This window comes from Phytophthora ramorum (genome assembly GCF_020800215.1).
Source record: "Phytophthora ramorum isolate Pr-102 chromosome Unknown Phyram_PR-102_s0002, whole genome shotgun sequence".
Lineage (NCBI taxonomy): Eukaryota > Oomycota > Peronosporomycetes > Peronosporales > Peronosporaceae > Phytophthora > Phytophthora ramorum.
This window is the reverse complement of record NW_027150648.1, coordinates 2,646,755-2,659,178: the sequence shown is the minus strand read 5'-3', so window position 1 is coordinate 2,659,178 and position 12,424 is coordinate 2,646,755. Positions and strand designations below refer to the sequence as shown.

Sequence of the window (12,424 nt, the reverse complement as noted above, 5' to 3'; positions counted from 1 at the left end):
GTTTAGTAAATGGTGCTTTCGCTTCCCTACTGCATGCTGTTGCACACTCCCACCGAGGTCCCAATTGACCGACAAAGCCTCCGCCAATAAAAGCCTGCGCACGCAGTTCGTCAGGGGCCAGCAATCGAAAGCTTTCATCTACATGTACTTGGTGTGTTGTGCCAGAGCGCCTGTTAATCTCTAAACGTTTCAAGCCGTACAAGAAACATCATTTTGCATTGTAAGCAACGTCGCGCGCATGGTGCTCTGACGGAAGACTTCCTCGTCAGGGAGAAGGAAATCTTGAGTTTCCATAAACGTTCATGTAAGCGAGGACGCATCATCAGCTGCCGCGCGTGTATTGTGCGACTGTCTGGCAGGTCTTCCCGGCTCGGAATAGATCCCGGCTCAGTTTTGTAGACGACCTAGGTCACCGTGGGTCACAAATCGCTCATAAAGCCGTGTGCAGCGCGTCGTGGACAATCTTGCGCGAGCGATTCGCTGGTGCGGGCTCGACGTCGGTCGCGCTTGGGCGGCGGATTGGACGTGGCGCGCGTGATAAAGCGGCGCACTCGTCTCCGCGCGCATACCGCGGGCATAGCGTCGTCTGTCACAGGCGTTCCGGAGCTGCAGGGTAGCCGATTGGCGAATCGCTGCTTGACTGATTTGCTTTGGCTGGCTGTGCTCAGCAGATCCTGCTGCTATGTCCCCGATGCGCTCCTGACGTTGTGGATGTTCATCAGGCTGCACGCTGGTGAAGCAACGCTGCTGATTGATGGCGTCCTCCCTCGCCATTTGCGCATTCCGCCCGCGACTCTGCAGCTTGAACTCATTCTCCGTTTTGCCTCGAGCGTCACCAACCTACCAAATTCCAGCGCTCTACAAGTCCTGGAAACATCACAATGGCGACCCCGAGCACCAGGAATGTGCACGACCTAGAGCGCCTGTCCGCGGTAAGCATCACCAAGGATCCCGACCAGAGCGGCTACGCTGGCATGAAGACGCCTGATGCCAATCCGGACGCTCTCGAAGGCGGCGCGCTTCGACCTGGTGGCGTGCCCGTGCTGACAAGCAAGAAGTACATTGGTTTGCTCTTCCAGTACGCTGCAGTCGGTATTGTCTACGGCATGCTTCCTGAAACCATTTATCCGTTCATGCAAGAGTATCTCAACTGCAGTGGCGCGCAAGTGGCTGCTGCCAAGGAGCTTGTTGTGCTGCCGTGGAGTTTCAAGGTCTTTTTCGGCATCCTGTCGGATTGCTTTCCGATCTGGGGCTACCGCCGTCGCCCTTATATGCTGATCGGCTGGACAGTTTGCATCTTGATGCTGCTGGTCATGGCCATCATGCCGATTGGCAAGCCTTACTACACCGTCGCCTCCGACCGCGATGTCGACACATCTGACTATACCTCGGAGATTGAAGCTCGTATCAACTACGACGCCCCCAGCGAAGGCGCCAAGTACATCATCATCATGTTCTTCGCAGCGGTTGGATACGTGCTCTCGGATGTCTGCTCCGACAGTATCGTGTGCGAACTCGCACAGCGCGAGCCGGTGGCACGTCGTGGTAAAACCCAGTCGGCTATTTACGCTGTGCGATACGTTCTCGTGATCCTCGGAGAGTTGCTCGTTGGCTTCTGCTTCAACGGTGAAGAGTACGGCGGCGATTTCGACTTCTCGCTGAGTTTCCCACAGCTTATGATCATCATGACGGTGCTCACCGCGCCTATTCTCCCGCTTGCGTGGTTCTTTATCGAGGAGGAGAAAGCGGAGCGCGCTGACTTCCGTAAGTACATCAACGAGTTCTGGGATCTGCTGTGCAAGCGTGTGGTGTACCAGATTATCGCGTATCATTTCTTCGCCGGCATCTTCTCCAGCATCTCGTACACGGCCAGCTCTCCGGTGCAGTCGTACATGGTGGATGTTACGCCGATCAACAGCACCCTGAACGATGTGTTAGGTCACGTCTGCTTTTTGATTGGTATCATGGTGACATCGAAGTATGGCCTGCACTGGAACTGGCGCTGGATGATCGTCTGCACCGGCATCGTTGTGATCATCGTGGACTGCACTGTTGCTCTCATCACGGTGTGGGATATCTTCCGTAACCAGTGGTTCTGGCTCGGCCCTCCTATCGCGGTACAGATCCCGAGCGGTGTTGCTTGGATCATTGCGCTGTTCGTGACGGTCGAGATTGCTGGCGTCGGTAACGAAGGCGCCGTTTATGGTCTGGTGACTACGGTCGGTAACTTGGCGACACCTTTCGCCACGACGATCACGCTGTTGGTCGACGGCCCGTTCAACATCACGAACGCTCGTGTGCAGGCCGACGATCACTCAATCCGTACGGACATCACGTACACGATCATCATCTCGTACGCGATGACAATTTTCTCGTGGGTGTTCCTGTTCCTGCTTCCGCGTCAGAAGGAGGAGACGCAGGAGCTTGCTCGAACTGGCGGCTCCAACAAAATCTTGGGCGGCCTCACCATTCTCTATTTGGCATTTTCGCTTGTCTGGTCGATCACAGTCAACACGCTGGCCGTCTTCGACAGCACTTCGTGCCTGGTGATTGCTGGCGGCACTGGATGCTAGAGTACAACGTAGCGTAGACGGAAAGGCCTTGCTTGTCTCCGTACAGAATGACTGTAAGCATGTACAATGCCTTATCCTGGCGTGTGGCTGTAACCCGATGAGCTTGTACATACCAACGCACAAAATCTTCTTACTCACTTTGTAGTATGTTACTACCATTTACAGTAGTGGGGCTCAGGAGCGAGGAGTAAATGCCGTTGCGTGAATATGCATACAACTCCTCTTATTTTTTTATACCGAGCTACCCATGTGTGGCTTCGCTTGGAGACTTTGAGATTCGTGGAGGTTGACAAGGTACTGGAAGATTACAACAGTGTTGCAGTGCTACTACCGGTGCCGATGTTGGATCTACAGCGTGCATGTATCGCCTTTGGCGGCAATATCAGCAATCTGACCCGCCTCCACTTTTTTATACCGAAACGACACTGTGAAGGTTAACTTTAGAGTATCTTTCAAGCGGGCTGACTGGCCGCCGTTGACAACGGCAGCGACAGCCCGCTGGATATCGTCACCTCACTGATCCAAACTCGAGCCATCCGGTTCCGTTTCCCGTGCATGTAACACGTCGATCCGATTGAGATGGGGTACAGTATTTCGGCTTCCTCCGGACGTGCCGAGCTCCTGCCAATTGGAGCCTCGCCAAAAGTCCGTCATACTTCGTCGTCCAGCCATCGAGGCAAACGGAGCAACCGTGACGAGGCAGGTTTCGGACTCTCAGTGTCCGTCTCTCTGCTCGAGTTCCCGCCCCGAGGCCAGCGCAGTTGCCGAGGTGGCAAATCCACGACGCTGCTAACGGGGCCCCTCCATACCTAATCGAAACGAGCGTTTGCTGGCAACGGTTCAAAGCCGCAGGAATGGAAAAAGGTAGATGAGCGAGGGATGCCCTGCCCGGTGAACTGTATCCGCGCTCTGACGGATACACTGCCAACGTAGCCTACGATTCGTAGACGCCCAGCACAGAATGAGAGCTGCACGGGCTCACTGAGCACGGCGGCCGCCTCCGCGCTGGCTCAAGCATTGTAGACGGGCGCGGTGCTCGAATGCTTGGCAAAAGCTCCGAATAGTGTAGGTAACGAGCATCGTGGTGCGTTTGGCGTTCACTATTCGTGCAAGCTCTTCGACGTTGGAGACTTTCGGTGGTTGATTGGGCAAGACACGGCGTGATAAGGCGGACGTCTGAGCCCAAGCTCCTGTCTCCACGCTGCCATACCGCGTTCATAGCGCCTGTGACAGACATGAGCCAGGGTCGTCCCATTAGATTCCGGAGTTGGAGCTTCACTTCGCAACGGCGGCACGAAGTGCTTCGTCTCGGCCGAGTGGCGAATTTCCCCATCGTCCGGATGATAATTATCGGGTCTCGCAGGCTCATTAACCCGGTCGAGCCAGAGCCTGCGCTGGCTGTGCTCAAGTGCACGAGATTGGCGAGCGTGCACAGGCTGTGCTGTTCTTTATCTGCCTGACTGATGGTCAATCTCAGTCAGACCGGTCCAGGGGATTCCTCTTGCCTTTAATCTGTTAATCGACCAGGACAGTGGAGTTCATTCCGCTTTTTGCCTCGGACTGCGCAAGTGCCACCCACCGCCAAGCTTCCAGGCTTCTTCGCTTCACCAAGCTCGGTTACTTCGCAATGGCCCCGACTCCCAATGGCCACAATGTGCACGACCTGCAGCGTCTCTCATACGTGAGCATCGCGAAGGACAGCGCCACCAAGGACAGCTATGCTGGCATGAAGACGCCCGATGACAACGCGGAGGTCCTTGAGGGCGGCGCGCTGCGACCTGGCGGCATGCCCGACCTGACCAGCAAAAAATACCTCGGTCTCATCTTCCAGTACGCTGCCGTCGGTGTCGTCTATGGTATGCTTCCCGAGACAGTGTACCCGTTCTTGCAGCAGTACCTTAACTGTAGCGGAGCCCAGGTCGCTGCCGCCAAGGAGCTCGTCATTCTCCCGTGGAGTTTCAAGGTCTTCTACGGTATCATCTCCGACTGCTTCCCGATCTGGGGCTACCGCCGTCGTCCGTACATGCTGATCGGCTGGGTCATTTGCATTGCGATGCTGTTGCTCATGGCTGTCATGCCGATTGGCCAGCCGTACTTCACCGTCGCTGCCGACCGCGATGTCGACCCGGCCGATTACACCGCTGAAATTGAAGCTCGTATCAACTATAACGCCTCCAGCGAAGGCGCCAAGTACGTCGTCATCATGTTCTTCGCAGCGTTCGGCTACGTGCTCTCAGACGTCTGCTCCGACAGTATCGTGTGTGAGCTCGCTCAGCAGGAGCCCATGGCGAAGCGCGGAAAGACCCAGTCGGCTATTTACGCTGTGCGATACATTCTCGTGATCCTCGGTGAGTTGCTCGTTGGCTTCTGCTTCAACGGTGAAGAGTACGGCGGTGACTTCGACTTCTCACTGAGCTTCCCGGAGCTTATGATCATCATGGTGGTGCTTGTGACACCTGCCATCCCCATGACGTGGTACTTCATCCAGGAGGAGAAGGCGGAGCGCGCTGACTTCCGCAAGTACATCAACGAGTTCTGGAACCTGCTGTGCAAGCGCGTGGTGTACCAGGTCATTGCCCACCACTTCTTCGCCGGCATCTTCTCCAGCATCTCGTACACGGCCAGCTCTCCGGTGCAGTCGTACTTGGTGGGCGTGACTCCTATCAACAACACGCTGAACGATGTGCTCGGTCACTTGTGCTTCTTGATCGGTATCACGACCACGTCCAAGTACGGTCTCCACTGGAACTGGCGCTGGATGATCGTCTGCACCGGCATCGTTGTGATTGTCGTGGACTGCTCCGTTGCTCTCATCACGGTGTGGGATATCTTCCGTAACCAGTGGTTCTGGCTCGGTCCTCCTATCGCGGTGCAGATTCCGAGCGGTGTTGCTTGGATCATTGCGCTGTTCGTGACGGTCGAGATTGCTGGCGTCGGTAACGAAGGCGCCGTGTACGGCCTCATGACGACTGTCGGTAACCTCGCCACGCCTTTCGCCACGACGATCACGCTGCTGATCAACGGCCCGTTCAACATCACGAACGCTCGTGTGCAGGCCGACGACCACTCAATCCGTACGGATATCACGTACACAGTCATCATCTCGTACGCGATGACCATCATCTCGTGGGGTTTCCTCGTGCTTCTGCCGCGCCAGAAGAAGGAGACGCAGGAGCTCGCTGCCAACGGCGGCTCCAGCAAGCTGCTCGGCGGCATCACCATCGCCTACCTGTCGTTCGCGCTGGTGTGGTCGCTGATGGCCAACACCCTGGCCATCTTCGACAGCACCTCGTGTCTGATGATTGCTGGTGGCAGTGGTTGCTAGACGCCGCTGCAATTACTCTCTGTAGCGTTATGACCAAAGGGCCTTAGAAAACGAGCCCCTTACGATCCAATACAAAGTACATAAGTTGATTGTTATCATCGTGGTTGCTCTGCCTTTGATCAGCTGCGACTTATTCGCAGCTTGGCGTGTTGTAGGCGAGCTAAGCTCCACGGCGAGTACTATTGGGGTGAAATTGCAAGAATGTGGGGGTGAGGCTGGTTCAGAGTACAGTACAGAATTGCTCGAGGAGGATTGTCGAGATCTGCCCTACTCGACTGTGACCTCACTAGCAAATCTAGGCACTACCGTATCCTTTGCCATCTCACCCTCATCGAGGTTTTTGACTGACGAATTGGTGGCGACCGCGGCCTTCTGTGCAGCAGAGGTCGACGGTTGAACCAGTCGGCGCTTGACCTCATGTAGACGACACTCGAATTGCATCTCTATTTTGCTCAAAGTGGTCAAATCCATTTTACTGCAGCTGAATTCGAATAGTTCCTGCTCGAAAATAGTAATACACTTGGTGCCAGAACGCGCAGTGGGTTCCGCAACACTCTATGGATACAAGATTTTACCGATGCCTACCTGCGTTTTGTCTTGTACTTCGAAGTATGTGCTTGTAGTTATGAGCGCAAAATGGCATTTAGCCTAATACCTGCCAATCATCTGCCTTGCGCAAATCTATCCTGAATGCACAACTTGTTGCCTTTTTGGGTTGAAGGGCGAGAAGCGATGTGAACGGTGAATTGTAAGTTTACTGTAGACTGCCGTCATGCGACGTGGCGTCCACGCTCTTCAGTCTGCAAGGATTGATTAACGAGTTTGGACCACCTGGCAGCGTAGGTACAGTATCTTCGAAGTTGAAGATACTTGGCCTATTCCGGAGGACTATTAACGTTTTATTTCGCATGCCTCGTGTTTTCCTGAAGATGCTATCGCTGCTCGAAGGTTGCCAGTCCAACATGGAGCATTGACGTGCCAAACCCGGGAAATCGTTGATTCGACTGCATGCAGTGGGGGCCGACGTATCCTGGCTGCTCAACAGCACCAACATTCGGGCCGAAATGTTCGAAATGCTGAATGACCGGATACAATAAAAGCTGTTGCCCGAGCCGGGATTCCTGTTCCGCAGCACCAATAACCGAGAGTTTGCCCTGCCACTACATCAAAGTCGAGGCTAGCGTCCCACCAACAAAGGTTTTCGTAAAGCACGGCTCAGATGCGCTCGTGGAAAAAGACAATGTTTTAATAGGCAAAGAAATGCCTGCATTTCGATGTACTTGACGTCGATACCTTGTGAAAAGAAACAATCCCCCCGCAGCGGACATTCCAGAATACGCCAAGTATCTTCAACGTCGAAGATACTCACTCACGCTGCCAGGTGCATTCAAATCGCTCAGTAATCTGTACAAACTGAAGAGCGTGCATGCCACGTCACACGATGACAGTCCACACGACAATCCGCCGCCTCCATCGCTTCCTCGCACGCTCTTCAACCCAGAAAAGGCAACAAGTTGCACATTCATTCCCTCGAGTAAAGCGGTACCATGTACCACCTCCTCAAACTCGAATCATCCCTCCCCACAATTGCAATTGCGTCTCAAGAGCTACGTTAGTCCGTCGCTCATGGAGCTCGAGGCGGTCGAGTTCGCCTACAACCGGCAGCGCGGAGAGCCGCGCTACACGCCCTTCCGCCACCGCGGAGTGCCGCCGCGCTACCCGGCGTTCGAGCTGCAGCTGCCGGTGCTGCTGCTGCCCTGGGACGACGAGCGCGGCGGCATCATGTGCTTCGCGCACCCGCTGCACCAATCGCCGCTGGCCTCGGACGCGGCCAATCAGGACGAGACGGCGCTGCTGGGCGTGTGCCGCTGCGGCGTCGTGCGCTTTGCCAAGTACTTTCAGCGAGGGCGTCTCGGAGCCGCCCCCACGTACGACGTAGCGCTCAAAGTCATGGACAAGACGCAGCTCAAGCTGCAGCACGACGACGTGCTCAACGAGGTGCGCGTCATGGCGCAGCTGCAGCCGCCGGGCTTCGCGGGACTCTACCACTCGCCGCACTTCTCTCAGTGGGAGTGTCTGGCAGATGAGCACAACGAGTACATCGCCATGGACTGGGCAGCCAATGGCAGCTTGATCATGTACGCCAAGCGGCGACTTACGGACTACAAGCGTTTTGCAGTTGAGAGACTCGTGACGACCATGACGTCATTGCCCGAGCTGGAACAGGCGGTCAACATCTTCGTGGCCAGAGCCTGGATGCTCGAGGCACTCCACATTTTTGAAGGCGTACTCAAGGGGCTCGCGTACATGCACGCGCAGAATGTGTGTCATCTGGACGTGGATCCGTGCAATGTCGTCATGGACGCAGAGTACAACCCGAGGATCATCGATTTTGGCAGTTCCGAGATTATGACAAACAACGGACGCGCGGGAGCGGACGACCGACTGATCAAGTTCAAGCCGCTCTATGTGGCGGAAGAAGTGAGGGCACATAACCAACACCCGTCCCCAAGACCGGGCTTCTTGGGAGCGCCCGCAGATATGTGGTCGGCTGGCGTATTGGTACGTGGATGGTGGATTTTGTGAGGGTTTTCATGGTGTGGGCTGACGGTAATGTGTATTGTGTGTTTTTGAATTGCAGTTGTATCAATTGCTGTGCTTCGGATACCCCAAGGGCCACTTGGCGCTCGTGTGCGACACCAACTGGGCGACAAATCTGCTGGCACATGCAAACCAGCCAGGGTACAACTCATGCCTCGGACAGGAAGGCTGCCTCATTTGTTTCCGCCACATCGAGTTCCCTCCGCTAATTTATGAAATCTTCCGCGGCCTGCTGCTCGCGGCCCGCCCGACCGAGCGACTGACGGCTGTGGCGGCAGCGAACCTGCTGCAGCCGCTGCTCGTCGACTACGACCTCGACTTCAACCGCCGCGCCCAAGCCGTCCTCAACACGCTCGGATGATCGATCGCCTGCAGTATCACCCCCACCAGAATCGTGCGCACTACACTGAATTACATCAAGGACAGTCATCGATATACCAAACCGTCTCGCGAGAGTTGTCAACGAAGACGAGACTCGGCATTTGGAGAACGGCAATGAAGCCCGTCAGACCAATCGCCAAGCACAACCAGATTCCAATTCGCCGAGAGGATCAGACCGCCGACTAGAAGTTGATAGACAATAAGGTGCTGGGGACTAAACACCAACAAGGTAGATCGATAGATAAGCTTACTGCATCGCCCCATAGTAAAGCCTCCACTCCGATTCGCAGAAAACTCCAATGGCCATCGTAGGGTTGTGATGGTCCGACGTGACGTATGCAGCACTCGTCAAGTCTCCTCGAGCAGCTCATTTGGTCGCCATGGCCAACTCCGACGAGACGTCGCCACTGTTATCGCCTGAGCCGCTTTCATCCGGTCGAAGACATCGCCACCGCCGTGAATCGTTCGAGACGGGCTTCCCGCTCGTGGTCTCGGAAGAAATCCATGTCCAGGCGACTGTGAAGGAGCAGGAGGCGTCTACAGCTGAGACCCAGTCGGTGGCTGCCTCCGTGTCGCCCTGCCAAGGGTTGGGACGCAGTTGCGCCGTGCCGTTCACGCTGCTGATGTCGGCCATCGGCGCCGGCACATTGGCGGTGCCCTATACATTCGTCTTGTTGTCGCCTGCCCAGGCGGTGCTGGTGCTGTGCTGCGTGGGGCTGGCGATGGCTTTCACGGCCGATACACTTGTGGACGTTCATGTGGCGGTGGCAAAGGAGAACGCAGGCGACGTGCAGGAGAGTCGGGAGACGTACCAGCATTTGGCGTGGAGAGCAGGTGGCAAGCCGCTGGCTCGCCTTGCGGGTGCACTCACGGCCTTTGCCGTGTTTGGAGCGTGCGTGGGCTGCGTGCGTGTGGTGAAGGACATGGCACCGGTGATTCTGTCGGCGGTGATGGCCGGGTTTGAACAATGGACGGTGGAAGCGCAGCAGCAGGCGGTGGTGAGGACCGTTTGGGTTGTGGTGCTGGTCGTGGTGCTGCCCCTGGGATGTTTGACCAGCATTTCGGCGCTGCGTTTTTCGTCGTACTTCGGAGTGGCTTTCTCTGTTTACCTGGTTGGTGCCGTAGCGTACCGCGCTACGTTTGGAGGAGGAGGAGGAGATGACAGCGCCAACAGTTCGGTGCTGCCAACGTCGGTGCCGGAGACAGAAGCCTCGTTGTTCTGGCGCGTTTCGGAAGTGGTTGGCATTTACAATTTTACATTCATGCTTCATCTGAACGTGATCCCGCTACTGGCCCAGCTCGTGGCCACTGAGACGGTAAAGAGGCACGAGCAACATGATCAGGATATTGAGGCACTCGGTAGTGCACAGGCCCCGGTGGCTCTGCATCTGCTACAAGCTGCTAGACGAACCATGCGACGTCATCTGGCTCTGGCCGTGGGTAGTTGTGTTGTGCTCTACGCCACGTTCGGTGTATGCGCTTCTCAGATCTACGGGCGCAATACACAGGGCAATATATTGCTGAATCTCTCGCACGACCGAATCATGGCAGTGCCTCGTGTAGCTGTGCTGCTCACGATCCTGCTCTCATTCCCGCTGCTGTTCCATCCGCTTCGCTCGCTTGTGCTCGAGATGTACGTGGCCTGCACCTCGCGCAGTGTTGACATTGAAGACAAGAATTTGGACGGTGAAGAGGAGCAAGCGCTGGAGCCATCACAATTCGTACAGGCTGTTGTGACTGTGCTGCTTCTTGTTGCCCAGATCCTGTGTGCTTTGCGTGTGCCTGGGCTTCAGGTGGTGTTCTCCTTCGTGGGGGCTAGCATCCTGCTGATGCTATGTTATCTGTTCCCGTTGATCTTTTACGTGCGACTGGCGCCGTGGAGATCAAGCCGCAAGGGTATGACAAGACTTGTTTTGCTGACAGCGCTAGCTGTAGTCGCCATTGTACTTTGCACTGCTGCCACGCTACAACTTGTACGACCAGAATGATACTCTTGATACCTCCAGTGGCCCTGGCTGACATGTGAACTCGGGCTCAAACATCTAGCATTGTTCTTGTTCACGACACTTGTTGATCTGCACTAAACTTGGCAATCACTCTTCGTTATGGAGCTCTTGCACGGTCGGCCGCGAGCTCCTTACCTTTCAAAAAGGTTGTGTCGAACTCGCGAACCGTAAAAAAAAACTTTGCCAACTGAGCTACTAGAGCAGCGGCAGTCAAACGATCGCTGGGGTCGGTCTCGAAACATCCACGTGCCATGTAGGGTTCATCCTGTCGAGCCCCCTTGGCTTCATATGCCCTAGGACACGAACTTCATTTTGAAGGCTCAGCTGACGATTCAATCTAGCTCATGATTTTGAGCGATACGACCCGAACACGAAGTGATCGCTCTCGATTGTATCTAGCAAAAGTCTGGTAGCCACTGCCGCTTCAGTGAAGAAAGTTGCAGAGGTAATGACGCCGCCCGGAAAAAATCTAGGCTTTGTACTACCCAGCCCGAAAGCACCATCAAGCCTCGACCACCATTGACACGCTTAAAGCATTTGAATAACACAAACTGTTCTTCATGGTTCGTCTGGATGGTGGCCGCGTTGAAAGTGCCGACATGGCGAACATCGTGGCTGTGATGGAGTCTATCGAGCAGAGTAATGCTCCGTTTTCGGTCATCGTGTTCGAAGTCGGGAAGCTTCAAAGCATGGATCTGTCAATGGGGACCGAGGCGTACAAGGAAGTCTCGGCAGCAATGGCTTGCACGATGTACGAAACCCCACGCATCATTTTTCCCTCTCGCTGTCCGAAGTGGCCAATACGAAGCAAAAACTCAACGGTCTCACCCGTGACATGGTGAATTTGATCGAGAAAGAAACCCCAACAGTCCACATTCCTTTAACCAGCGTCAAGACAATAAGCAATCGGGCTTTCATTGGAACTCGCAATTTGATTCACGAGCAGCAAACGCGTGTGCCCACCGATGAACTTCCGGAAGTACATGTAGACGATTTTCGCCTCCATAAACCCGAATTTGAGTCGTACGAACCGGCTGAAGTCGTACATGCCACGTTGCAGAGGGCTTTGAAAGCCCACGACGCTGACTTCACGAGCCATCCAAAATGGTCGGTGAGTATCCAAATATTGTGAATGTGTCGCCCGAGTTTCGGTCGATGAGTAAAATGGCCTGATGGTTAATGCTACTTGTACAGATCGCTGGGTCCGCATTGAGCGAGGCAGAACAAGTATTTTTCAGTGTGTGCATGTACCGCTTGACAACCACTAGAGCAATTCAAGTTGAATTCGCATGCAATTACCTACCGGTACGTCGCCTCCATTTGAGGTCACCGCATAAACATGAGCGAAGAATTGACCACAATTCTTGTAACTATGCAGCAAGTGTACCAGCTCAAGTTTTCTGTGCTAGTGAGCAGAATCCACAATTTATGCTTGGCGATCGACAAGGAAATAATCGGGCTGCAAAATCAGAGTTCTTATTTGCGCAAGTATTTTCTGCAGGAAGGGCTGGTTGCTTGAAATCTTCGTCTAACGCTTT

At 54.9% G+C, this 12,424-nt stretch overlaps 2 protein-coding genes across 2 annotated transcripts; both read left to right on the top strand.

Moving 5' to 3' along the window:
- Window positions 1-7,524: 7,524 nt before the first annotated feature.
- KRP23_2263 (SNF1-related protein kinase catalytic subunit alpha KIN12) lies at window positions 7,525-8,860 on the top strand (the record flags this gene model as incomplete). Its single annotated transcript, XM_067886976.1, has 2 exons — window positions 7,525-8,460; window positions 8,540-8,860. 2 exons carry the CDS (start codon window positions 7,525-7,527, stop codon window positions 8,858-8,860), a joined length of 1,257 nt encoding a protein of 418 aa, XP_067749606.1.
- Window positions 8,861-9,260: 400 nt separating this feature from the next.
- KRP23_2262 (Vacuolar amino acid transporter 6) lies at window positions 9,261-10,868 on the top strand (the record flags this gene model as incomplete). The annotated part of the gene is made up of 1 exon (XM_067886975.1): window positions 9,261-10,868. The coding sequence occupies one exon, from the start codon at window positions 9,261-9,263 to the stop codon at window positions 10,866-10,868; it is 1,608 nt and encodes a 535-aa protein (XP_067749605.1).
- Between the last annotated feature and the right edge of the window lie 1,556 nt (window positions 10,869-12,424).